Raw genomic sequence first — 25064 nt, 5'->3', positions numbered from 1 at the left:
GCCCCGCCCGCAGCCCGGGACCCGCAACCCCCCCATCCCGCGCCGTGCCTCCCTCCGTCCTTGTCGCTGCATCCCGGCGCGGTCCCTGCATCCCGGTGCGGCCGCGCTCTGCTCTGGGACTCCCGGGGACAGGGGGGGCTGCCTCCTGGGACGGTCCCTGCACCCCCACCCCTGCAGGGGGGCTGGCGCCTCGGTGCGTGACCCTGCGTCCCAGTATCCCGCTGCCAGGGCCCTCCATCCCAGTAACTGCATCCCAGTGGATGCCTGCACGGTTCCTGCATCCCAACCGCAGGTAGCTGCATCCCACTACGGGACCTGCCTCCTGGCAACAGGTACCCGAGCGCTGTTGTGAGCACCTGCATCCCAGTGCTGCATCCCAGCACRTGGCCCTCCATCCCAGCTGGGGACCATGTCCCAGCACAGCACAGCCATACCTGTACAGGTTACTATGGGTACCAATATCCCCAGGCAAATACCAGCGTCCAGGTACTGGTGTCTCTGCGCAGGTCCCTGCCTCTCMCCACGGGCAGCCCAGGACAGGCGCACGGTGCTTGTGGCACTGGTCCCACCTGTAGCCCGGCAGGTAGTCCTGTGTCCCGACACGAGGCAGCCGCCAGCCCCGGGTGCTCTTGCCGGAACACGGGTACTTTCCTTGGCAGAGGCGACACAGCAGGACCCACCACCCGGCACAGCTTCGTCCCAGGGTGGCCGTGGGGCCCTGCTCAGGRAACCTGGGGTGTCCCGGCACTTGCAGGACGTGTCACAGCCCTGGGACCTGCGTGTTGCCCCTGGCTCCCTTCAGCCCAGGGCTCTGGGCAGCACTCGGGCTCCTGCTCTCCATTGGGTACCCGTCTCCTGGCGTGCTGTCCCTGTGTCCTGATGTCCCAGCCCACCAGGAGCCCCTGCCTGGGTGCCCCCCAGCCCCACCTTCCCCTGGTTCCTCACTCCTCGGGCAGCGCAGAGGCTGCCTCAGCTMAGCCCACGTCACGTTGACCGCCACGGCAGCACCAGGCCTGGCCTGGCCCATATCGCCAGCACCTCAAGGGGGTTCAGGTGGGTCCGTGCCCGTCACCCCTCRGTTCCCTCCYGCACCGCGGGGCTTGTGCTGCTCCYTCCCTGCTCACAGGGCCTGAGGCTCGGGGAGGCCGAGCAGCCCTGGGGCTCCTCTGCCCAGCACGACCTGCCCACACAGCCTAGACCTGGGAAAAGCGGCTCTCCCAGCATTCCCAGTGCCAATTGCCGAGCCTGGAGAGACTGGAATAGCAGAGGGAAGACCCCACATGGGCTGGGGCACGAGGAGCCAGGGCCGCAGCAGCCACCACCATGGCCAGGGCTGCACCGGGCCCTGCCTTGTCCCCGCACACGGACAGCCTGCTGGGGTGACACGGGGACCCGCTGCCTCCATCCCAATCGTGCCTGCTGGCAGGGGCTCCATGCAGGACATTGGGCTCCCCAGCACCCCCACAGCCCCCACCCCAGGAGCAGCCCGTGCTGCCATCCACCACCTCCCCAAGCCCGGGCAGCMCAAGGGACTATCAGGATAACGGGGTGCAGAGCAAGAGGGGGGCCCTCCCGCTCCTGGTGCCACAGAACACAGCAAGTGCTCACAAGGTGTGTAAAAATTTATTTTGCTGTAGAGAACAAACTTCCTAAAACAGTAGGGCCCAGAGGGTGCTGCAGCGGGGCCACTCTGTGCACAGCAGGCCAGGGAGGGGAGAAACAGAGCCCCGGAGGTGGCTGTGACTGTCACACACCAGCAGGGCACACGGGGCCACACACCTGGCCAGGGACAGAGACCCCACTGGGGGCCACCCCAGGCCTCATCCCATGAAARGCAGCTGGGAGCAGCCAAGGCTTCTCCAAGCCACCGTGGGCTCCAGGCCACACAGGAAGGGGATAAATAGACAAACGTATAGAAAAGGAGTTAGTGGAAGCCCGTGCTGCCCCGAGCCGGGTGTCAGCAAACCCACCCTGAGCGTGGTGGAAGCCTCAGGTCTAGTGCCGCTAACGCAGGCAGCAGCTCCCGCAGCAGGGAGACAGGGAGCCGAGCGGGACACCAGCCCACAGGGATCACGACGCTGCCCTCGCTCTTCAGGAGCCTGGGGACAGGGTGGCCCCAGGTCTGCACGGGACTCGAGCCACCCCTGCACAGAGTCAGGCAGGGGCCAGGGCCACTCCAGGGGGAAGGGGCTGCTCCAGCAGGAAAGGGCTTCCAGTTCTGTTGGGAGCTGTGGTGCCCCTTGGGACACTGTACTGGGACAGGGTGGCAAGGCCAGCAGGACAGACCCAGTGCGCGGCTCATTTGTGCTGCCGTGACCGGGCGTGGGAGCAGCCGCAGCTCGTGCTGAAGGGCAGCCCTGGGGCCAGGTCTGGCCATCGAGCAACTCCGGCTGCTGAGCAGGATCCCAGTCCCCAGCRGGGGCTAGGGCAGCGGCGGGGAGGGGACAGGCTGCCAGCCAGGGCAGGAAGGGCAGGGGCACCGAGATGCTGGCACAACCCAGGGCTCCAAATATTTTACAAAGACCCAAGAAGGGAGCTGGGAGTGCTCATGGTGGCACTTGCTCCCTTTGCAGGGGGGCACACAGCACCCCCCAGGACAAGGGGACGGGGCAGGAGCCAAGGGACCCCMAGAGGCAGAGAGCTGCACCGGGAAAGGCCCCAGGCCTCCCCCGCTGGCAGAGGGATGCGGGGACTCCCGATGGGGACGTGGCCTCGGGGACCAGGGCTCTTGGCCCCTGCAGCAGCTCTTGTGCAGCAGCATGACCTTAATGCCAGGGCTGCCGGCATCCCCAGGGGCTCTGTGAATGTGTACATATATATATATATGAATAAATATATATATATATATATATATATACACATGCACACATCTATCTTCTCCCACAGAACAGGGCCCAGCACGGCTCCGTGGGGAAAAGATATGCCTAGCCTGACAGATCCCCAAACACATCTGAGCATAAAAACAAGCATTAAAAAAATAATCAGAATAAAAGATGTGGGTGACGACCCTCTGAGGCCCTGTGAACCTGGTGCCCCGGCAGAAAGGGCCTCACCCCTGCCAGGCTGTGTGTCCTGCTGGTGCAGGAATTCGGGATCGCTGGTTCTGCGGGCGAGGCYGGAGGGATTCCCGGCAGGGAGCAGCTCCGGGCGGGAGCCCTGTCGGGGCGGCACTGGGAGGGAGGCCGGGGTGCGGAGCCGTCCTCACTTGTTCTTGGCCAGCAGGCGGTACAGGGTGAACCCTACGAGGGCGGTGACCGTGGCCCCCAGGGCCACGCGGAGCCAGAAGGAGGCGGCTCCCAGCTCCAGGGCATTCAGGTGGCTGCAAGGAGAGAGAAGAGCAGTGAGTGCCGCGCAGAGGGGGCTGCCCCGGCACCCCAAAACCCCGGGGGGGCCCCGCCGCACAGCAGGGTGAGCGCAGCTCCCGGCCACCCCGCCATGAGCTGCACAGAGCCGGGGAGCCTCCCGGGCCCCGCGCCAGGGCGCCCGCCAGCCGGCATCAGCATCGAGGCGAGCGAGGGCCTCACGCGCCGGCGGAGCCGCCGGGGGCTCTGCCCTCCCGCGGCCTCGCGAGAGCCAGCATCTAAAGAACTAGCACGAGCAAGGGGGGATAGATACGGGCTCCTTTCTAGGTCAAGCTGCCTTTCCATCTCCGAGCAAACAGAGAGCCAGGAGCAGACGCAGGCAGCAATGGGGGTGTCCAGGGCTGGCACTGTCCCCGTGACAGAGACCCAAGGGCAGAGGCTGGGTCCTCCCTAAGCACGTGCTATCCCCCATTAACATGCCCCTCTCCAAGGAGGGAAGACAAATCCATTATTCATCCTCCACTAAATCGGGGGAGAGCAGCCAATCCCTGGTCCTCCATTACGCTCTTATTTATTTATACCACATACCCTAAGATATATTAAGAATATTTAAATTTTAATACTGCAGAGGGGGGAAAAAAAAAGTGTCAGCTCTAAAAATAAAGTTGTTTATTGAAAAGAAGCTAAAGGGAAAACCACTCGTTACTAATCCCATGCTGTTTTCCAGTGCACCCACCCGTTCTCCCCAGGCGCACTCGGCCCCCGGCCCTGCTCCAGGCCTGTTTACAGCTCCCTCCTTGTCCCAGAGCTCCCCCAAGGAGCTGTCCCCATCCCTGTGGGTGATGCGTCCCCATCCCTCACTACTCCTCATCTACTCCTCATCCCCATCCTCACCCCATCCTCCCTACTCCTGCACCAGGCTTCTTCCCGAAGGGAAGGCTGCGTGAACTGAGGTCCTGCTTCACTGACCTCTTTATCAGTYAGATCCACTTAGGAGGAAATAGCTGCTTCCTCCCTTCTGCAGGCCCTACCAAACTGGGCTGCTTACTCCCCTTCAGTGTTTATTTTTTTTTAATCTCAGCCTTCAAAAGTAAAAATCCAACCACAGCAGCTTATCTAATAAATCTGCCATAGACGCACAGGACAGAAAAGAACCTATTTCCCTTCTGCCCTCTCTGAGCAGGGGGAGAATTGGCCTTCTTTTGCTTCAATTACTCCTCTAAGCAGATGCCAAAGAAAGCGGCACAGAAAGCAAGACAGAAACAGGGTGAAAAGGTGGCAGTGCCAAGACAGAAACAGGGTGAAAAGGTGGCAGTGCCAAGACAGAAACAGGGTGAAAAGGTGGCAGTGCCAAGACAGAAACGGGGTGAAAAGGTGGCAGTGCCGAGGTCCAGCCCTCTCTCCTGAGCACCCCCTCCACCGGCAGGATACTAACGGGAAGGTGGCGGCCGTGGCCAGCTTGGTGTAGACGGCGGTGCCAGGCGGGCCTTGGCTGTGGCAGGAGAAGGGGAAGGGTGGCGGGAGGCAGTGCTTGTAGCAGAACTCCGTGGGCGAGAGGCCGGGCTGCTGAGCGGCTTCGGGCAGGTCTGCCTTGGAGGCCACAAAGACGCAGGGGATCTGGCTGTCCATGTAGTGTTGCTGCAGAGAGAGGCAGAAGGCCCACGGAGGCCCACGGAGGGCTGAGGCTGCAGCCCTGACGCTGCCTCACCCAGTGGGATGTGCCCAGAGCGGGTAACTCGGCTAGCGGAGATGCTATCACCGAGAGGCTCTAAAGCCTTGGGACCTTCTCCACGGCCCCAGAGACCGTCCTGCAGGGCTGCCACTTGAGGACTAACCCCTTGCTAATTACCTTATAAATACTGGCACAGTAGCTGAAGGACTGGGGGTCACTCGGGTCATAGATCAAGCAGGCCACGTCGCAGGCTGCGTCCGACGGCTTGGAGAGCGGTGTGTCAGCACTGACCTCATACAGCTGCAGCGGGAAGGGAAGGGGGATGTGGCAAAAACACCACGTCAAGGACATCGGGCTGTCTCGCACAGCAGGACACAGACTGTGCCAGCGCGAGCACAGCCGCAGGCACAAGCAGGCCGAGCAGAGACAGGCAGGGACAGCGCCAACCCCACCACGACCCCCTGCTCACAGGCAGAGACAGCAGCGATCCCTCCTCTCCCACACTCACAATGAGGTATTTTTCCTGGCCGTTGACCTGCACGGTGTTGATTGCATAGAGGGATGGCTCTCCTCGGTTCTCCCTCTGGGCCTGCCATCAATGAAAACACCGTGTCAGTCAGCAGGGAAGAGTGGGGCTCAGGAAAGGGGAGATGTTTCACAGTGCCCCAAGCCCCCACGGAGACAGCCCCTGTCCTTGGAGGCCATCAAGCCTCACTCGAGAGCAACAGGGCCATCTGCAAGAAGCGGGGAAAAAACAGCATCCCTTGCAGAGAGCAGGGGTCACTGCTGCTGGGGACAGGCACAACCCTCTGGGCAAACACAGGATGGAGGGATGTGGCCGGTTGCCCTTCTCAAATTTAAGGGCACAGCAGTGATGCCAGCAGGTGCCACCAGTTTAGCAGACAGCACAAAGCTGAGTCCCAAGCCGTGGCCAGGGCTGGGGGGTGCTGGAAGGTTCCCCTCAGCAGCAGCTCAGGCTCCTGCTTCCCGGGCAGAGGGTGCCAGGGCGCTGTGCCCGGCACCACAGGACAGGGGAGCAGCCACTCACCGCGAGGCTCCTGCCGAGGAAGGCCTGCAGGAAGGCGGACTTGCCTGCACCCTTGGCTCCCAGCACCTTGCAGAGGAAGACGTTGCGCTGCGTCTGACCCTTCTCCAGGTCAATCCTCTTCTCCCGGGTTACTGGGAGGAAAGAGGCCGAGTGAGAGGGAGGAAGGCGCCTGAGTTGTGCCAGGAAGGGAGGGTACTGCCATTACCTGTGAGGGCTTGGGTCTGGGAGTCCTGCTCCGAGAGGATGGGGTAGCCCAGGTAGCCCAGGCACTCCAAGCAGTGCCGGACATCCACGTAAGCTACGAGCCTGGAGACAGAACCAGCAATCCAGGGAAGCCAGCAAGGTCAGTAAGCACTAAGCAAAGTGGAGTAAAGGTAGGGGAAAGGGACTGAGCTTACGTCCACTGGCAGAGGAATCCATGCAGGGAAAGCAGGCCTTTATCAGTGGTGCATACCGTGTTGTAGAGCTCGGGGCCCCAGGGCACGCAGGGGAAGACGCTGAAGAAGCTCTGCAGCTCTGTGGACGAGAGGGCTCCATCCTGGTCCTGCAAAAACAAACTGGAGTCAGCAACTAAGGTACAACGAAGCCTGTATGTGCACTAGCATCTCCCTACAGACACAGGGAATATCATCATGATCCGGAGAGGAAACTCAGCACAACTGGAGCCACTTTGAACAGTAATGCAGAATGAAACAGGGACTCTCTGAGCAGCAGAAACCAATTACAAGCAAGGCCAGAGCTTTCTGAACATGCAAAAGCATCCGTGGGACGCAGTGCAGACAGCCTGAGCAGCAGGGACGCCTCCATCACTGTGCCAGGGGCAGGTTATGCCAGGGGTCTTGCCATTCTGTGACTACAGCTGTAGCCAGTGCCAGCCCTGTTAGCAGGAAAGACCTGTTCTCACTCACTCCACAGCCCTGACCTGCTGCTATTTGTGGCTTCCCTGGGGGCAGCCGCCACATGGCAGCCTGCTTTGGTCCAGCCTGACTTTCTGTACTGCAGGATGGCAAGGGCTGGGGGCAGCAGTGAGGGAGCCAAGGCTGCCAGGGCGCTGGTGCCCTCAGGTAACTGCACACAAGTGCAGGGCCCTCAGGCTGCAGTGCCACGGGGCTACCCAACAGAGGGTCTGCCAGCACTGAAGCACACGGAGACGCTGAGTCCTCACTGCTGCACGTACTCCAGCAGCACACAGACATAACACACCTTTCTCTCCTCCAAAGTRCCAGAGTAGGGCAGAAATCAATCCTCTCTCCAGGTCTGCCACTCCTTCCACAGGAAGGGTGGCTTGCATGTGCCTTGTGGCTGCAGGGCAGTAGCTCTGCCCACTCTCCTCTGCTACTCAGCACGCTGTGCCCAGGCACTATGCAGGGCGCATGCCAACTTGATGTCAACTCGGGCCCAGCAGCTCAGAGCCTGTGAAGAGCTTTGCACCTTCCTGGCTGCCCCTTGGCCAGGAGTAAAGACCACAGCCCTGAGCACCTGACAGGCTGCTGCAGTCACAGCCACAGCTGCTGTGCTGTCCCTACATACAGCTTGCGGTGAACGTGTTCCCAAGCCACAGCAGAGAGGTTGTAAAGGGAGCGCTTGCTGTGACAGTCAAAAGCCTTTTTCTGGTTCCACATGTGCACCCAAATCAGGCAGCACAAGGACAGACAGGAGAATGGCGATGCCCAAAGGCGCAGGCCTGGCAGGGAGCACCCCCTGCCCACCCAGGCACGCTGCCCACCTTGTCGTGCTTCTCGAACAGCCGCTGCAGGAACTGGTAGCCCAAGTGGTTGAGCTCTGTGGAGCAGCCGGGGGGCAGGCGGAACCTGCCAGGAGAGATTGCAGTGAGCAGCCTGTCTGTCCACCCCCACGGGACCCACCAGCTGCCAACACCTCTTGTCTTCAAACCCTGAACGAAGGGCAAATGTGCGACTGGCTCCTCAGGAATGCCAGGTTTCACCCGGAGCATGGAGCTGCCCACTCCCTCTTCCTKCTCAAGGCCCATGATTGCTTCTGGCCTGGCTATTTCCTGACACAGGCCCCACATTTTGAGCAGGTCTTGACAGCCAGACTCTCCTTAGCGCATCCCCAGTGCCCGAGTGGCAAGGCAAGCAGCACTGCTCTTGCTCTGCCTTGTGCTCAGGRCAGGCTCCCCAAGGGCACAGCACTAATCCTGGTGCTCACCACCAGCACGGGCCCTGYTGACTGCCCGGGTAGCCCTGCTGTCTAGCGAGGGGAGGATGAAGCAGCTCGCAGGTCAATCCCTTTTGTTACTGTCACATCAGCACCTCTGGGGGTGGCAGGGAGCAGAGAGGAGACAGAAGCTGCAGAGCCAGCCGGGAGGGCAAGGCTGACAACTTATTGCTCTCGACAGCTCAGCTCAAACACAGACAGAAGAGCCTTCAAAAGCCCCTTGCTGATRTCAGGGGAAGTCAGGAACGTGTCTTCACTCCCCTCTCCTTCCTGCCTACGCCACAGCCAGAAGCACAAGCACCAGCACAGAGGCCACTACTGCCAATGCTGGGGATCTGCTCCTACCCACAGTGGAAGGTGAGGATCACAGACCTGCCCACGCACTTGGCACCAATATCAAGGCAGGTTTCAGAGCCAGCTGAAGAAASCAGCAGATCCCAAGAGGGGGAAAGGATCTAGCAAGGTGCTGGGGTCCCAAGTCACATATCACGAGGGTGGCAYCCCATGCCTGCCCCATGCTAGAGCAGGATACGTACGGCGGGTAGAGATAGTCATCTGTCAGCTCCAGCTCATCGTCGTACCCAAAGTGTCGGAGGATGGTCCACGTRGTCTCATGCCGGCCCCGCTGGATGAAGAGTGTGTTGAGGAAGAGGAAGCCTRCAGGAGACACCAGGCAACTCAGACACAGCAGCAACAGCCAGGCACTCAGCCTCAGGAATCCACCCCCAGGATCACCATTCCCTTAGGATAACAGGGGACTTCAATGGATGGCTCTGAGCAGCCATGGCAGGCTTGAGCTTGCTTTGGCAGGAGGGACTTTGAACTAGGCTGTGAATKTGAACTAGGCTGTGAACGAGAGCAAGGAGATTGAGTGCAAGCACAAGCTCCCCTGCAACACGCTGACACAGATGGATCCCTCTGTTCCTTGCCTGGAAAGAGCACGGAGCCCTGTGCCATTACCATTCAGCGTCAGGCCGTTGTCCTGCACTCCATCCGTGGTGTTCTTCCACACGACCATCTTCACGTCCTCCAGGGCCTGAGGGGCCAGGGGGTTTCCAAAGCAGGACTTCTACCTCACCAAAAAGTAAAGTCATCATGAGCAGAGCACGCAGATAGCACAGGCCTCTGCCTCGCTGGTGCACTTCTCCCCAGGCAAGGGGTGAAAGGACCTTCTCAGGAAAGAAAATCCACCCATCCCAGGCACTGCTGCCTTAGATCCTACCCAGCCCCTGTTCCTCACTCTCCCAACACAGCAAGACTCTTTCAGCATCTCCAGAGCCTCTCATTCTTGCCAATGTAGAGCAAACCAGCCCTACCTGGAAGTAGTTGAGTTCATCATCGCTAAGGATCTGGTTATTATCCTGGTCTGAGAGGTTGAAAATCCGGGTCAGTGCTCGTGCACACGCAGGCCTCAGCTGTAAGGGACCAAGCACGGTGACAACATRGCACCCCCTTCACCCAGGGTCATTCCCCCCTGAATCCCCAGGCACAGAGCCCATTCCTGCACTGCTCTGACAACATGGTCCAGTATTGTTGATACTTGGAGCTGGGAGTCTGAAGGTTGGATGGTCCTAGGAAAAGGTTTCTCCCTGACCTTTCTCAGCGTGGTTGTCACATAGTTTGGAGCACAAGGACTTCCACCTTGGTGTGTCCTTCCATTTCACAAATCTCTCTGTATCCTGGCTACACTCAGCTGGCTGCACTGAGCATGGGGAGCCAGGCATTTTCTTCCCTGCTGGCTCCCCCCAGGGACTCTGCCTCCCTCCTGTTCTTGACAGGGGGGCTCAAACCCTTCACCCTCCTCAAAGTCCAACACAGCTAGCTCAGGTATCAGGTACTGCAGCCACAGTAGGAGAATGGTCATCCTCAGTCACAGGCAGGAACCTACACCCTTGACCACATCTAAGTGGACATGTGCTTGGAGGAGAAACACTAACTGTTAAGACATCACCAGACCCCACAGGCTCCTCATGTCCTCCCTGTCACCCGGAGGTGTGACGCAGATCAGAGCACTGCCCTCCTGCAGACACAGCAGGAAGGAGAGTCCTGCCAGTGGCTGCGAGGGAGCAGGGTTAAACAGGGGCATCAGGCAGCACCTCTTACCTGCTTCTCCTCTGGGTCATAGAGGGGGGCAGTGGGGTGCAGCACAGCTTTCTGGGCATAGTAGAAGAGCTCAGAGATGTTCTTAAGGTTCTTGGCAGAGCACTAGGGTACAAAGAGAGGAGGGAGTCCTGTGAYGAAGGTGCAGGCAACAGACTGGGGMCATGAGGCAGAGGGAAGAGCAGGGACCACCAGAGGAYGATTCAAGGTTCCCGAGCCACACAYTAACGCATCAAAGCRCTCACTGGGAAACTGCCCATTACTAGGGAAAAACAAATGGGAAACCTCCTCCTCAGCCCCCAGCTCTGCCCAACTGGCAGCCCCAGGAGGCAACAGGAGCTGCGCATAGGCTCCAACACCAGTTAGCAGCTCGAGAGGAAGAATGAGCAGAAACTGAAACCTGCTTCCTACAAGGAAGACAAAGGATGATCTAAGGCACAGTATATCCCCTCCAGGCCCTCAAGACCCAGGCGAGGTGCTTCTGCAGAGGCTTAGCAGCACAGATCACTGCAAGCATGAGGCTGTCCCCAGCTCACACCAGAAAAGTGCTCCTACCCCTCAGGAAGGCTTTGCAGAAACCCTCTGGTTCCCTCACCTCCACGCAAGTCTCAATCTCCGAAAACTGGTTCATGATGGGCAAGATGACATCCATGGAACTCCCCGCTTGCAAGTCAGACTTGTTTCCCACTAAAATAATGGGGATCCTGGGAAGGAGATAGGGGATGTCAGAGATTGTGAGCGAGGCCATCCCTCTCTAAGGCTTGGCCTGTCCGGCCACACGCACTCCTGGGCTGCACGCTGGGGAGCCCAGCCCTCCTCCGCAGGCTCCAGAGCAGCTTTCCTGCCTCCCACGACCGGGAGCACCCATCTGGAGAAGCAGACTGCCTGATCCTGCTTATGCTTTCACCCAGCAACAATATGCTCGGGAGCCTTTAATCCAGCACAGCAGCCTTCTGCTTAAACCATCCACGCACAGATTGCAGCTTCTGGCCTTCTGCGCTCCCTTGGCAGCCTCCTCTCCCTGCCCGCCTGCCAGGAGGGGCAGGGGGGAAGGGACCTTCTCTGCTGACCCTCCTGCCGCAGCTACGAGAGCCTCCACATTTGGCTGCTACAAGTGGTTTAGCCACAAATCCAGTCTCAACAACCTCTGTGGGAGAGGAAGGCAATGGGGAACCTGCAGCCTCCGGAATCGCCCAACTCTGCACCCACARATCACACTGGACTTGGTACCTGGAGCCCTTCTCAAGCCCCCCGTTCACCATGGGGATCCACTTGGTACGGATCTGAAAGGCAAGCACAGCAGGATTCCTGTCAGAAGTGCCTGGTGAGGCAGAGGGAGATCCCAGCTCCCGGTACGGGCGCCGCGGCCGTCGGCAGGGCCCTGCAGCCACCCGCTCCCCGGCAGGCTCCCCGCGGCACCGATGCCAGCGCCGGAGCGGGACCGGACACGGAAGGGTCTTTACCTTCTCGATGGTGGCCTCCTTGGTGACATCGTACACCACGCAGACCACGTTGGCCTGCAAGAGAGGAGRGGAGAGGGCGGGAAGGGAGGGTCCCGGCAGCCCTGCTGCAGCCCCTGGGCAGGGCAGTTGATGCTTATAGGTCCTGAGAAACCAGAAGGGTCAGCTAAGGGTTGGCACAGCCACCCTGTGCCAGGCCTTCCCTCGCAGCAGTCCTGTCCTGACTAACACGGGTATGTCTCTTTTTGARGCAGCTTGTGGGTGGCTGCCTTGTCTGCTGGGCATCGAGTGCCTCTAAAGAAGAGGACATACGTGTGGCTGCTCTGCCCGTGCTGCTTAAGAGGCTGCTCAAAGCCAGATGAAAAGGGAGGGATGCAGCAGCACGGAGAGCAGCTCAGCCCCAAGGCGCAAGGCAGAGCTCTAGGGCACTGATGTGTCCCCTGCCACTAAGCCAGGCTCTGCAACGGGCTGCTTGGGTCAAGGACTCGCTCCTTGGTGCCAGGTCCTGCCCTTTGCCACTGCCTTCCGCTCTCCAACCCCCTTTAAACAGTGCTGACACCAACACTTTATCTAAAGGGGACAAGAGGAATCACTGGCTCTTTCAGGAGAGAGTTTAGTGCTAATCCTGAGAATACCCGAGGGTTTAGGCAGATTTCCTGCAGCTGTTTTAAGCCCCTGCCCTCCTGCTGTCTGGGTGGAGGGAGCAGGACCCCAGCGCCCTCTGAGCCACCTCCCCGGCCATTAGCTCCCCGAGGTGGGGGATTAAAGGGCTTTGCTCACGTGAGACACGCAGGGGAGCACCTGCTATATCCCTCATATGGAGAGATCTTCCTCTGTGCAGCAAGGCCAAGCCCAGGGCGCAGAAGAGCATCCAGGGCCGGTCCCTCCAGCCAGCCAGGTGAATCCCTCCAGCGAGCCTGGCTGCTCGCAGGGACGTGGGGGCCCTGGTGCCCCCAGCCCGAACTCCCCMGGGCACTTAAATCCACCTCTTGGTGCTACTGCGCCATGGGGCAGGCCTGGGGCCTCAGGCTGGGGTTTTGCCCAACCTGGCGACTGCTGCTCCCCTCGGATCATCTGTCCTGAGGCTCAAAGTGCCTCCCATGCTCAGCAGTCCCTTCCACCCMCTGGAAAGCAGTGAGCTCCCCATGCTGCTCTTCTAGGTGCCACCCAGAARGCTAGGACAAACCACACAGCTTACAAGGCAGCAATGGATTAAACCACCAGTCGTGCTGACAGCATTAAYCTGCAGGTAACCGATGGCCTGCACGTTTCTGGGTGGCTAACGGAGATCAGTCCTGTATCACTTGCAAACTGCAGGGCTAGGGGCACGAGAGCAGGGCTCCAGGCTCCGTTCCCAGTGCCTCGTCCAGCCCCGCTCACCTTGGCAATCTCCTCCTGCAGCTCATCCTCCGTCTGCTCCGACTCTGGAAGGGGAACAGAGCTGTCACCAACCACGGGACGCTGCCCCTCGCAACGGGCAGCCCGTCGGCCCCGGCGCAGCCGCGGGAGCGCCGAGGAGGGCGAGAGGCGAGGCTGGGAGGAAGGGTCCCTACCCGAATAGTCCACTATGTGCGTGGGGACCTTCTCGGGGGTGACGTCGGCGGGGATGGTGATCTCCTCGGCGCGCGCGGGCACCTGCAAGGCAAGCGGGGCCGCTGGGGCCCAGCCTAGCACCGACCCACGGGCCCCGCGTCGCCCTCGGCCCCCTGAACGGGCCACAGCACCCAAGTGACGGCGGGGGCGGCGGGGACAGCCCCACGGTGGCACGGAGCCCCTCGGCGGCCGCGGTTTGGGCCGGAGCCCCGAGCCCGGACCCACCTCGGGCAACACCGGAGCCCCGAGCCCACGAGAGGGCCCCGCGGCGCCCACGGAGCCGCTGCCGCCCCGGGCGCCCGCCCCGTGTCCCCTTAACGAGCCCGGTGCCGTGTCCCCCGTCCCGTGTCCCCGGAGGGGGGGCGGCGCAGAGCCCCGTCCCGTGTCCCCGCGGCTCCCGGGCGGGCTCGGCCCCGCACTCACCTCCTCGGGGAACTCCTCGCCCACCAGCGCCATGATGAGCGACGTCTTCCCCACCTGGGCTGGGAAGAGAGCGCGGGGTCGGCCCGGCCCGCGGCAGCACCGGTGCCCCCCGCCCGCCGCCGCTTACCCTCCCCCACGAGCAGGATCCGCACGTCCCGCTTCATGGCGGCGCCGCCGCCGCCGCTCCGGGGCCGCCGCCGCTTCCGGCCGCACCAGCGCGCGGCGCGGCCCCGCGCGCGCCCCCCGGCGGCCCCAGCCGCGCGCCACCGCGCGTGCGCATGCGCAGCTCCGCTCTTTATTGCCCGCCGCGGACCCGGCGCGGATCCGGCGCGGATCCGGAGCGGGGCGGGCCGCCCTCAGCGCCCCGTCCTCTCCCACACGAGCAGCTCGTTGTAGGCGGCCGTGAAGAGGCGGCGGCCCGAGGGCGTGAAGCGGCACAGGTGCACGGCGTCGTGGTGCGCGGCGTGGTCGTGCGGCGGCCCCGCCGCGCCGCGCTGCAGCCGCACGAGCCGCTCTGCGGGGAAAGGGCAGCGTGAGCGCCGCGGGACACGGCTGCGATTCGCGCCTCAAACCCTCGCCCCGCGCGCGGAGAGCATTGCTGACACCAGCGAGACCTCCCCTCCTCATCCCCGCGTTCCCATTTCGCTCCCTTTGCGGATCATCGCCACCCCTTCGTGTGTGAAGGGTTTGTCCCACGTTCCGAGCAGCGCTGGGAGAAGCTGAGGGACAGGGAGAGCTCCTCGGAGCAGGGAGGGCTGGCCAGGGAGGTGCGAGAGCCCGGAGGCAGCTCCACGCCGTGGGTCGGAGCACTGTGCTGCACTGATGCGTGTGGCTGCACCCCGGTGTAGGGGAGGCCGGGGACACTCGTCTGCTACAGCACTGAAGGGTCACACRAGCAAATCTCCCTCAGGAATAAGCACATGCCCCATGTGAGCACGTTTCTAAACGTGAGAGTGTCCCAGTGCTCCCTCCCTGCCTCGCACAGACCCTGCGGAGCAGGGGGGCGGCCACCCGCACCCCCAGGGCTGTAGCTGCCCCAGGTGCCTTGCAGGGATTCGTGGCTGTGGTCGGGTGTGTGTGCACCTACCTCTCATCTAAAGGGTGCTTGGGCTTGAGAGAGAAGAGGTCCCTCCCTCCCGGGGTAATGGGGGACAGGCTGCGGGGCGCAGAGCCCAGGGCACCCTCCAGCACTTACCACCAAAGCCAAGGGCCAGCAGGCGCGCGGTGGGACACAGGCTCAGTGACACGGCGAAGTAGGGCAAGGGGATCCTCTCGACCACCTGCACGCCAGCAAGAGAAACACCAACAGCTCCAAGGGGAGCAGGCGGCGGAGCGGAGCTGCTCAAGTCACACCCTTGGGGAAGGCTAAGGGCTCCTCAAAGGAACGGCTGGCAGATGCACAGCATCCCCCAAGGCACTGAGTTTCCAGAGCAGACTCAGTTTAGAGACTGTTAGTGCCTCTGAAAGCAAAAGCCTCCTCCCATCASCCTGAGAAGCAGGAGGGCAGCATTGGCAACCCGCAGCCTTAGCTAGGTATAGACTATCTTCACTGCCTACCTGGGGCAGCTTCAGAGTTTTRGAAGAGAAAAATCCAGCTGCTCGGCTGAGCCCACCACCCACCTTTACACTGTTTTACTGCTCGTGTTGGGTCCTGCTCAGTGTGGGGGTGCTATCTGCACAGGACATGCACCAAGAGGGCCCCTTGCTCCCTAGAGCCACCCCTCTCAACGCATAAAGCCCACAAAACCCCCTGGTTTGGTCTGCAGGTTTTCTAAATCAAGACAAGGCAGCGGTGTTTCCCCATCCCCGCATGTTGCTCATTGCGAGCCAAGGCCAACTCCATGGCAGAGGCAAATCCCCATGGCCCTGGAAGGGCAGCGGGTGGCACAGGGAGGGCACAAGTACCTGCTTCTTGTGCAGACTGTAAAACAAGGCTTCCTTCTGCATCCCAAAGCCGACGTAGACCAGAGTGCCGTGTTCCCAAGGGCAGAATGCTGCCAGGCTGGGAGGGAGGCTGCTGAGACCCTGCGAGGGGAAACCAAAAGCAACACAAGTGAGGCGAGCTCCTCCAGCCATGCCTAGCCTGGAGGTGGGGTGAGGGCCAAGAGGGGAGCTGTGGGTGCACCAGGATATTGGGGATATTAATATGATGGAGTCTGCTTCCTCCCTTTAGTTTTATGGTCTCATACATGCTCCCTGCAAAGACRCAAGGAGCAAACACGTACGGTCATGGGGACATAAAGCAAGTCTCTTTATTGTCAGCTGTTGTAGAAGCAAGACGTGTGAGGGTTCAGCAGGCTGGACATTATTCCTACATGAGCTTAAGGTGGGAGTGGGTTGTAGATGGGTTTCAGCATGCACAAACAGGGTGCAGAAGATCTACAGAACTGAACGTAAGATCGGTCCTTCCCAGAAAGATGTTCTGGGAGCAAATGGAAGGAGCATTAACAGACCCCAGCTGCTGTATTTGCCTTAGCACAGCTGGACCCCAGGAAGCAGCAGGCTGAGGTGCTACTGATGCTTCCTCCATAAAGACCCAGCATCCTTTTACATGACAAAAAAAAAAAAAAAAAAAAAACACACGTATCTGAGGCTGTCTTCATGTCCTGTGCAATGCAGACCCTCCTCCACTTCCTAGAAGTTGTCCTACCAACCCAAATCTCACACATAGTTTGGAGCTGAAGTGGCCTGCAAACCATCACAGGCACTTAGGGATAACATAGTATATTTGGCTCTATAAACCTTCTCGTTCACTGGGCTCCTAGCTCAGAATATTCATGCAGTTTGGGGGTGCTGAGATGAGCAGCATGCTTGTCATTAGGTCACTCTTCTGTGCACTGTGTGTGCTGACTCCTGGCTCGTGCTCTGTTTCGCACAGAACAAGTGCATTAGCTCTTTGCAAATGCAGTTCTTGGCTCCTCGTGCTTACAAAGGCAGTGCTGCCATTCACACTGCAAACCTGTGCCTTAAAAGGTGTATTAGCAACTTATCCCATGAGCAGCAGAACTCATATTGAAGTTCCCTTTCCTAAGCATGTTTGCTGTTTGTACCTGACCTGCCCAGCTGTAACAACCCCAGCTCTCCTTGAGAGGGCCCCAAGGAGAATTTTCATGCTGAAAGGGATCAGCAGCACTGGTGTGACCTGGGGTTGCGTGTTGGCAGCTGGACAGCCAAMCCCCAAACTCCCGACTTGTGTGGCCTTCTCCCCACACAGCAGCACTCACCTGGCTATTTCACTTGCACCCAGGCAGCTGGAGTCACAGTGTGAAACCACAACCCTGAAACATCCCTCCTTCAGATTTGGAAGACATATTTAAGATGCATTAGGTTGAGCGGACAATTTAATATGTGTTTTGATGGGGGCCTTTTATCCCACTCACAGACAGGGAGAGGGGCTAAAGGGGCCAAGGGACAGCACAGGGCTCATGACATGAGTGTGCACAGGCCAGCGAGCCTCATTCTCACCTCAGGGACTGCAGGAGCAGGGAAGCTGAGCCAGTCCAGGAGCTCACATTTGTTCTTCAGCCAGTCGGAGGCCCAGATGCTGACCCGCCGGTCTGAGCTCGTGGCCAGCCACAGTTCGCTGCCTTCCACCCCAAAGTCATAGTACTACAGAGGAAAAAGGCAACATGACCACTCCTGCAATAGAGACTCTTTAAAAGAGAGCTGCCAACAAGAACAGACTGGTATAGGAAAAAAAAAATATATGAGAATGCAGACCTTACATAGTAGAGATTAGATAATCTAGGATTAGGCAAGACTAACCTAGAATCTCTCACCTGACAGTCCTTAAAGTCTCTTATCAGGCTCAATGACATGGGCAACTCTGCCTTGCCCCATGGGGATGTCCTTGCACAGCAGGACAGGGCAGCTGCTGGCACCAAAACCAGCACCGTGATCTGGGCTGACATCCTCTGCCAGAAGAGGCTGCTGAAGGAGGAACAAGTGCTGGGCCCAAACGATACAGATCTCTCCTCTACGATGCTCTCTGCATTTGCATGTCCTCCCAGAAAAGTGCTTGCAGTTACTGTGTTTGTCCTAAGAATGTCCTTCATCTAAAASTGAGGAGGATCAAGTAAGCCTAGAATTACCAGGGAAAGCAGCCTTGCAAACACGGATGATTTTAAAGCCTAAAAAGTTAGGCAAAATTATTCTTGTCTCAAAAATTGTGCAAAGTAAGAGAGATTCTCCATGAACAGAAAGTCAAAGGAAAGGCTAAAAACATCATGCTGTTGTACAAACCACACAAACAGCTCCACACAGGAGGCAAGGCTGCTGCTGCCAGCAGTGCACAGACCATGGCGTGGCCTTTCTCAGGGGCCACCTTGAGCCCTCAAGCCTTTGGCTGCTCCAAAGTGGTGCCTGTGGCAGAGCCTGTGGGGCAAGAGCTCCAGCATGCTYGTACCAGCACAGGTCACCTCCAAGGCACAGGCTTGCTCAGGATTACACCTTTACTCCATTGACAATAACCCTAGAGCAACTGAACAGAAGTTATTAGAGGTCCTGGGGACCCAACAGCGAAGAGAGGCACAACAAAGCTTGCTCTGTGACCAGCCCTGCCACRTTGCAGCTACTTCCTCCAGCTGTGCAGTGACACACAGGAGATTTGCTGCAGGAGAGCAGCAGGGCAGAGGTGGTGAGGTCTCACCTGCTTCCTCGTGCACTGGATGACGGTGATGGGGGAGCCTTTGTGGTCAGCGAGGATGCGAACAGTCATTCCCGTGCGAGGGTTGCTCACAGCCACGAGTCCATCCTTGCCCCCTGACAAAACGATTTCTCCTGTGACCAAAGACGACAGAATGGGTCACTTCTTGGGGGAGATGGAAAAAAAACATAGAAAAAGATCCAAGATCTTTCCATAGTGTTCCCAAACTGTGAAAAGCTGGAAACAGCTGGTTCAGGGTGTGGGTGAGAAACTGTCTCAGGGACACCCTTCCAAACACCACATGCGAAGAAGAGCTGATGTAGGTTATCAACAGAAGGACACAAAGGAACGTATGTTGCATTCACAGCCCTTAGCTGTACCATGGCCAATGCACCTGCCATCTCCCAGGTACTCAGTTGGTGGATCTACTGTAGGTCATTGATATGAGCTCTCCAGCTCTCCCCAGCGTTGGGATTTTGGGCAGGACACCAGTCCACAGAGCTGCTGGGAGCCTGGCCTGTGCCCAGATGACCGAGGCACAGCTGAAGCCTCCTTGCTGTTGTAAAGGACAGCGGAGTGCAGCCTCACCGTCCGTGGAGTAGGCAACTGCTGTCAGCGCCACAGCATGCGGGTGCATTTTCAGCTCCATCTCTGTCCTGGAAATGCTGAACACGCGGATGGTGCCATCGCTGTACCCTGCTACCACGTGCTGGCTCCCAGTGAGCCTGGTGCCGATGGGCTGAGGCTTCCAGGCCAGGCACTGGCAGCTCTGCAAAGGAGTAAGAGTAGAGACCTGAGGACACAAGACAGCAGAGCTGTGCACATCACAGCASCTGCAAGTGTTTCTCACAGCTTCAACCTAACCTGTGAGGACACAGAAGTCCTTGTAATCCCAACAGTGGCTAGCACCTACTTTCTAGGCAAAAAGATTAATGCATTCCCAAGGATTACCTGGTTCAGCACCTGAAACTGCACCACCAGCTCCATGCTGCCCAGCGACCAAATCCTCACGCTGCCATCCTCACCACACGTGGCACAATGAGTCTCATCAGGACTGAAGGACACTTCGTTCACCTGCAGCAATGACGGAGATGGAAGAAAGGGGCCTTATAAATGCCACAGTTTAGAGCTCATCTGTCATCTGCCCTCTCATCCCCCAGGACTCTTCTCAGAGGAAACAGCAGATGTCACATACATTAGGAAAGGTGAAGTGTTTTCTKTTTGTGCTTAAATTTGGGACCTATAGTTGGACTTGTAAAGGAAATAGGTAAACCAAACCACAAGGGTAGGATCAGGTGCTCTGTGACATAGGCTTAAGTAATATTCTCTCTTCTACCATTTGAAAACTTTCTTGTGGAGCCTAAAGATCGTCCAAAGCAACAGCAGCATTCAAAATGGTCACCCTKCAAACCTGTTAATGTTTTAGGCAAAGACTCTACCCAGTACAGATGTCTAGCTAGCAAGCAAGACTGCTTCCAGGATGCATCCCTTAGTCAGTACTCATTGAACTTGGTGACTCAGTGAACTGTCACTTTTCCACTCGGACAGAAAGACACACAGTTATTAACAGGCTAAGGCAGTTAAACAGCTAAGGCTAAAGTGGATGAGCCCAGACTTCTTCATGTCTGACTCCTCAGTTAGCTCAAGGAGGAGCACAGGGCTCTTCCAGTGCCCTGTCCACATCAGCCAAGCCCTGCAGCTCCATGAACTCCCCTCTCACGACCAGTYCAGGGAACATTTCTGCAGCCCGTGCATGCTTTGAGCATGGCCCTTTGAGCACAGGCAGCACACGAAACATAAGCTGCTTTGCAGGACAAACCTCCTCCTTCACAGACCACCTAACCTTGTTCTTGTGGCCGCTGATGAGCCGGATGCTCGTGCTCTCTGTCCAGTTGATGTACCACAGCGTTCCTGTGGTGGTGCCCACAATTCCCATCTCCAGGGAGTCGTCGAAGGCTGCGCTGACTATTGTCCCATCGAGGGTCATCTCATGTTCCAGCAGGACAGAGCTAGACCTGGAGGAAAGGAGGACCCAGGAAAGGCTGGCTCAGCTGCTGGAACAGTCACTCTGTCCTCTTTAAAGGCTGCCCCTACCAGTTTTCTATTACCTCYTGTGATGCATTTGCAGATAGTTCAGTGAGGGACCTCTGTACAGAACATTTGCTACTGTTATACTTGCACAGAAACTATATTTTATAGGAAAGAGAAAGAGAATAAGGGAGGCAACATTACAGGAGAGAAAACAAAAGCCATATATTTTAACTGGTTCTCTTAAAGAYGTTCCTACATATCACTAAAGTGCTAGGAATAGTAAGCTCCATTTCCAGGAGCAAGAGGGTCCATCTCTTTGTGGCAAAATTCAGAAAAAGATCCAGAACAAATGAATCAGCAGTCATGGGATGGAGAGGAAAAGCAAAGAATGAAAGGTATCACACAACGCGTGGTTGCAGTCAGAGCTGACATCAGTGCGTGAGAAGCCACCTCTTAGTCAGAGCCTGGGGGCAGCCGGACGAGGAGCGCAGAGAGCCACGAGCAAGCAGCACAGCAGGGACCCTGYGGCCCCGAGCCTCCTACCTGGCGTYGGAGCCTTTCAGCCTCAGCTCCTCCACGGCTGCCACTGCCCACAGCCGGATGCGTTTGGTGTTGCTGCCGCTGGCCAGCCGCTGGTGCCGGCAGAGCAGCACGCCTGGGGACACAAGGGGACAAACAGCACCTGGAGGAACCGCACGGCTCACGGACAGCGTCTGGCATCTGCTGCTCTCAGCCCAGCTGATTCGTTTGAGGTGGGCAGGGAGGTTCCACCACAGCAGGGAACTGCACCCCATACCCAGGGTCTTTATAGATTTGTGTTTAGATATGTCTATATGTCTTCACATGTCTATATAGATTTTCTTTAAAGATTAGAGTTGAACTCATCTCTGGCAAGGAAATCTGGGTCACAGATCCACTGTCACTCCATTCTTGCACCTGACAGAGCAACAAAGTTCTCCAAAGACAGGGACACAGCTGAAAACGAAAGCCTGCAAGCTCATAGATGATCTTTCCCCATGAGTTTCTGTGGAATTTAATACAATCCCAATGGATGCCTGGGGCATCTGCACTCACCGATCTCGCCTTCATCAGCCTCCCATGTCATGAAGCAGCGATTAGTCTCTGTGTCCCACACGCAGATCTGGCCAGTGTTGGTGCCACTATAAAGAAGAGGGTCGGTACCGTAGCACAGTGAGGTCAGTTCCACCACTCCTAATATATCAGGGACAGGGGCCTCGTGAACCTGCCAAAGCCACATAAAACAAAMGGACCAAAGAGAAAGCTGTGTTTTAGCTACAGGAAAGAAAAGAATCACCCACCTACACAATTTAGTTATTGCATCACATGCAATTAAGAGCCAGTCATGGTCAGGCAGCATCATCTTGCTAAGGGAAACCAACTCCCACAAAGCCTTGTAGTGGCAGCGCTTCCCTCTCGCTCGCCAAGGGAGCTGGAAAAGGAAGGTGCTGAACATGAATATAAACAAGAGATTTACCTTGAGGTTGAAGTCAGTTCCCTGCTGCTCCAACGCCCAAAATGTCACTGCTCCCCTTCCCACACAGGCCAATTCTCCGTGTGCAAAAGGACTAAAAGCCACGTCATGGACTGGCTCCGAGATGCGAGTCGATGATAGGAGTTCGTAAGTGTACGTACTCCACAGAGCAATAGTTTGATCACTGTAGTCACCTAGGAAAGACAGTAGGAAGAAATTCTGCAGCTGTCCCATTTCTTTTGGATGGCCTAAGCAATATTCATTGTACATATATGCATCAAGTTTGTCACGGCATTATCCAGTTGTTCAGAGATGATGGCTACCAGCACTGTCCTAAGCCAAAGCRTCTTGCTGAGGGGGCAATCAACCCCYTCATCCRGATCATCAATAAAGATATTAAAGAGGACTGGCCCCAGCAATGGCAGTGGCTCTGCCCTGGCACGTAAAAAATGACCTGCTGTTAGKTTGGGCATTCAGCTCTGTCATCCATGGTTGTAACAGCACATCAGGTGCTAGGACAGACCTACATCCAGAGCACGATCTATGGTAGGCACAGCTGGCATGTGCCAGGTACCACAGCACAGAGTACYGCTGGGGTAGAACAAGCAGAKGTGGTAGAGTCTCAARTCACAGTATCTAAATCAATGTCTTAATCAATGTTGTGTTGCAGCAAGGGGTTGCAGAGAGGGGTTGGAGGTCCCAGCAGGGATTAGAGGGAGCTGTAGCAGGTATTATTTATTATACATAGATATTATTATTTTCCTTCAAAGCTAAGCGTTCAAAGGGCTCTCTGAAGGCATGAGAGAAGCAGAGACAGCCTTTAAGACAACAAGAGCAAACCCCCAGGGAAATTGTGCTCTCCCACAGTTCTGCACAGGGACACGCGACTAAATGGACTTGCAGTCACAGCTCCAAGGGACAGAGWGCAGGAGCGAAGCGGAACGCGAGAAGGACTGGCCTCCTCCCAAGCCCGTGGCAGATCAGTATAGCTGAAAACGGTAACCTCATGTTTTTGGAAGACATGCAAGCGAAACCACTTGACATCCTTTTATCTATTCACTATTGCAAAAGGCTCCTGCCAAAGCTGGCACTGAAACRAGTGATAAAGCACCCTTTGTGGGCAAAACTGAAGAAACAATTCAGGATGATCTTGCTGTATGTTCTGAGATCTACCCAAGATGCTCCTATCTTCTGTGGATCTACTCAGCTTGTAGCAACTGAACTACAGCCACTGAACACTTCTGAGGCATACTGTCACTAAAATGCTTCTTTCTTTTGTATTTTGTCATTAAGGGCACTGAAGCCTCACAATTACCTGAGGAGCCAGGAAACAACAAGGTTCAACTCCTGTAACAGAACTACTGCTCGAGACAGAAGCTGACATAAAACTTTGAAACAGGTTTGAAATASAGTGAATTCTCTCATATCAGAAGACAAGTGACTGACAACACAGCTGGCTGGAGTTGGTCTATATACTGACCTTCAGCAACAGCAAAAGCTGCACAACATGATGGATCCTTATTTCTCTGAGGACAGGTAAGTAGCCTGATGACTTCCAAGGTCTCCAGCCAGCATTTGGACTGGCTGATGACTGGAGTGGTGGCAATCACAGGAGGCAGAGCAGATCTCCTGCTGTTTCCACAGCCTCAGTGGCTACTGCAGCCCTCAACAACCAACCCCTGCAGTCCCTCCTGGGGTATTATGCTTACAGGGCTAGCAACATTTTTATAACAAAGAAGAGACAAAGCTGCTGCTGAGGTCAATGCTGGAAGGGCAACTGATCTTAACGGAAGGCACAGCACCTGGGTGGCAGCTGGTGGTATGGACCTTGATGACAGCAAGTATTCCCAGCTCCCAGACACCTCTGGAGGAGAATGTCCTTGTGCTGCTGAGCAAGGGGTGTTTTCTTGGGAACTGGCACCTCGCCGGCCTTTTCCACGCTCTGCARTCTCAGTGGAAACTATCAGCTTTTCTACTCTCTGCTGCACAGAGCAGAGAGCTGGACAGAGCTTCTTTCCCGTTGTGCTATGTGGAAAACACAAAGCTGCAGAATCCCATTCCCTTTTTCTAGGGCAATGCTTTTTGTTTTTTTTTTCCAAGGGCAGACTCACCAGCCCAGAGGGAATATGTCGCCTGCTCCACAGGTCCTCTCTCATGCAAAACAAGAGCTTACTAATTGCATATTTGTCCTTCAAATAACCCCTGCTTAAACAAAGCAGACAGCTTGAGTGTCCATCTTGTGCTGGCATCACTGGTTGGCAGGCGGTTCACAGTTTGAAGCCTGGCTTCTTCTGTGCAATTCCAGCTAAGCAACAATAAGAAGTCCAGAAGAAGGCATTTCCCTATGGATACTATATATAGTAACTGYAAACTATTTACATAAGCTTAACAAGCACTGATGAGCCAGAAGAGCACTATTATTTGGAAACAAGCTTACTGGGGCAATGAGAAAGAACTGAATGTGAGCTGGTGTGGCCCCAGCCATCATATTTGCAGCCAAGATGAGGGGGCACATGCTTCCCCTTCTCAGTGCTGCCCTGGGAGCCCATCTGCATGTGGCCACTCACAAAAGGACTTGAGATCACTTGCAGTTTAATATGCTGCATTACTAAATACTCAGTTTAAGCAGCTTCCTGGCAATTTTACTGTGAAAACATTGCCCGGTGCCAAGACTACCAAGCAACAGTTGCTGGACAAACTTCACACCCACGTGAGCCTGGCACACATCTTGCAGACTTTACACTTACAGCACATTCCTTCCATGAACCGTCTATTCTAGGGCATACTTACACACTTATACCTTGCAGTTAGAGATATACTGACCTAACGTAATGAGGAATCTGTCATCCCAAGAGTATGCCATGGCTTGCACTTGTGTCTCATGATGGAAGAGGCGTCTTGTGCAAACCCCATCCGGGACGTTCCAGATGCAGATCTGACAGTGCGAGTCTCCATTCCTCCGTCCCGAAGCAGAGGCAAGAGCCTAGCAGAACAATATGCTGTCACTGAGACTTCAGCAAGTAATTAGAAGATGGTTCATTAGCTGATTAATCTTCATAACTCAAATTAAAGACAGTTACCAAATGAAAAATTCTATAAGAATCACTATCACCTAATGCT

At 56.9% G+C, this 25064-nt stretch overlaps 2 protein-coding genes across 2 annotated transcripts in view; both read right to left on the bottom strand.

Moving 5' to 3' along the window:
* Positions 1-2873: 2873 nt before the first annotated feature.
* Positions 2874-13954, bottom strand: RHOT2 (ras homolog family member T2). The gene is made up of 19 exons (XM_026048986.1): positions 13904-13954; positions 13777-13835; positions 13314-13395; positions 13141-13184; positions 11764-11817; positions 11531-11583; positions 10896-11004; positions 10304-10405; positions 9517-9615; positions 9161-9269; positions 8737-8857; positions 7749-7833; positions 6421-6566; positions 6228-6328; positions 6023-6153; positions 5483-5563; positions 5152-5274; positions 4738-4940; positions 2874-3319 (listed from the first exon to the last, which is right to left on the bottom strand). The coding sequence occupies exons 1-19, from the start codon at positions 13938-13940 to the stop codon at positions 3202-3204; spliced, it is 1857 nt and encodes a 618-aa protein (XP_025904771.1). The 5' UTR covers positions 13941-13954; the 3' UTR covers positions 2874-3201.
* Positions 13955-14132: 178 nt separating this feature from the next.
* Positions 14133-25064, bottom strand: part of WDR90 (WD repeat domain 90) — a gene marked incomplete at its 5' end in the record, with an annotated part of 34771 nt that continues 23839 nt past the window's right edge. The window contains 12 exon segments of the mRNA XM_026048970.1: positions 14133-14290; positions 14972-15056; positions 15682-15801; positions 17242-17385; positions 18425-18555; positions 19010-19190; positions 19373-19495; positions 20265-20436; positions 20996-21107; positions 21527-21695; positions 21948-22138; positions 24768-24927. Coding sequence (XP_025904755.1) covers positions 14133-14290; positions 14972-15056; positions 15682-15801; positions 17242-17385; positions 18425-18555; positions 19010-19190; positions 19373-19495; positions 20265-20436; positions 20996-21107; positions 21527-21695; positions 21948-22138; positions 24768-24927 — 1746 coding nt within the window.

Source organism: Nothoprocta perdicaria, unplaced genomic scaffold, assembly GCF_003342845.1.
Source record: "Nothoprocta perdicaria isolate Ctin4 unplaced genomic scaffold, notPer1 scaffold_59, whole genome shotgun sequence".
NCBI classification, from domain to species: Eukaryota; Metazoa; Chordata; class Aves; order Tinamiformes; family Tinamidae; genus Nothoprocta; species Nothoprocta perdicaria.
This window is presented reverse-complemented; position numbering and strand designations above follow the sequence as displayed.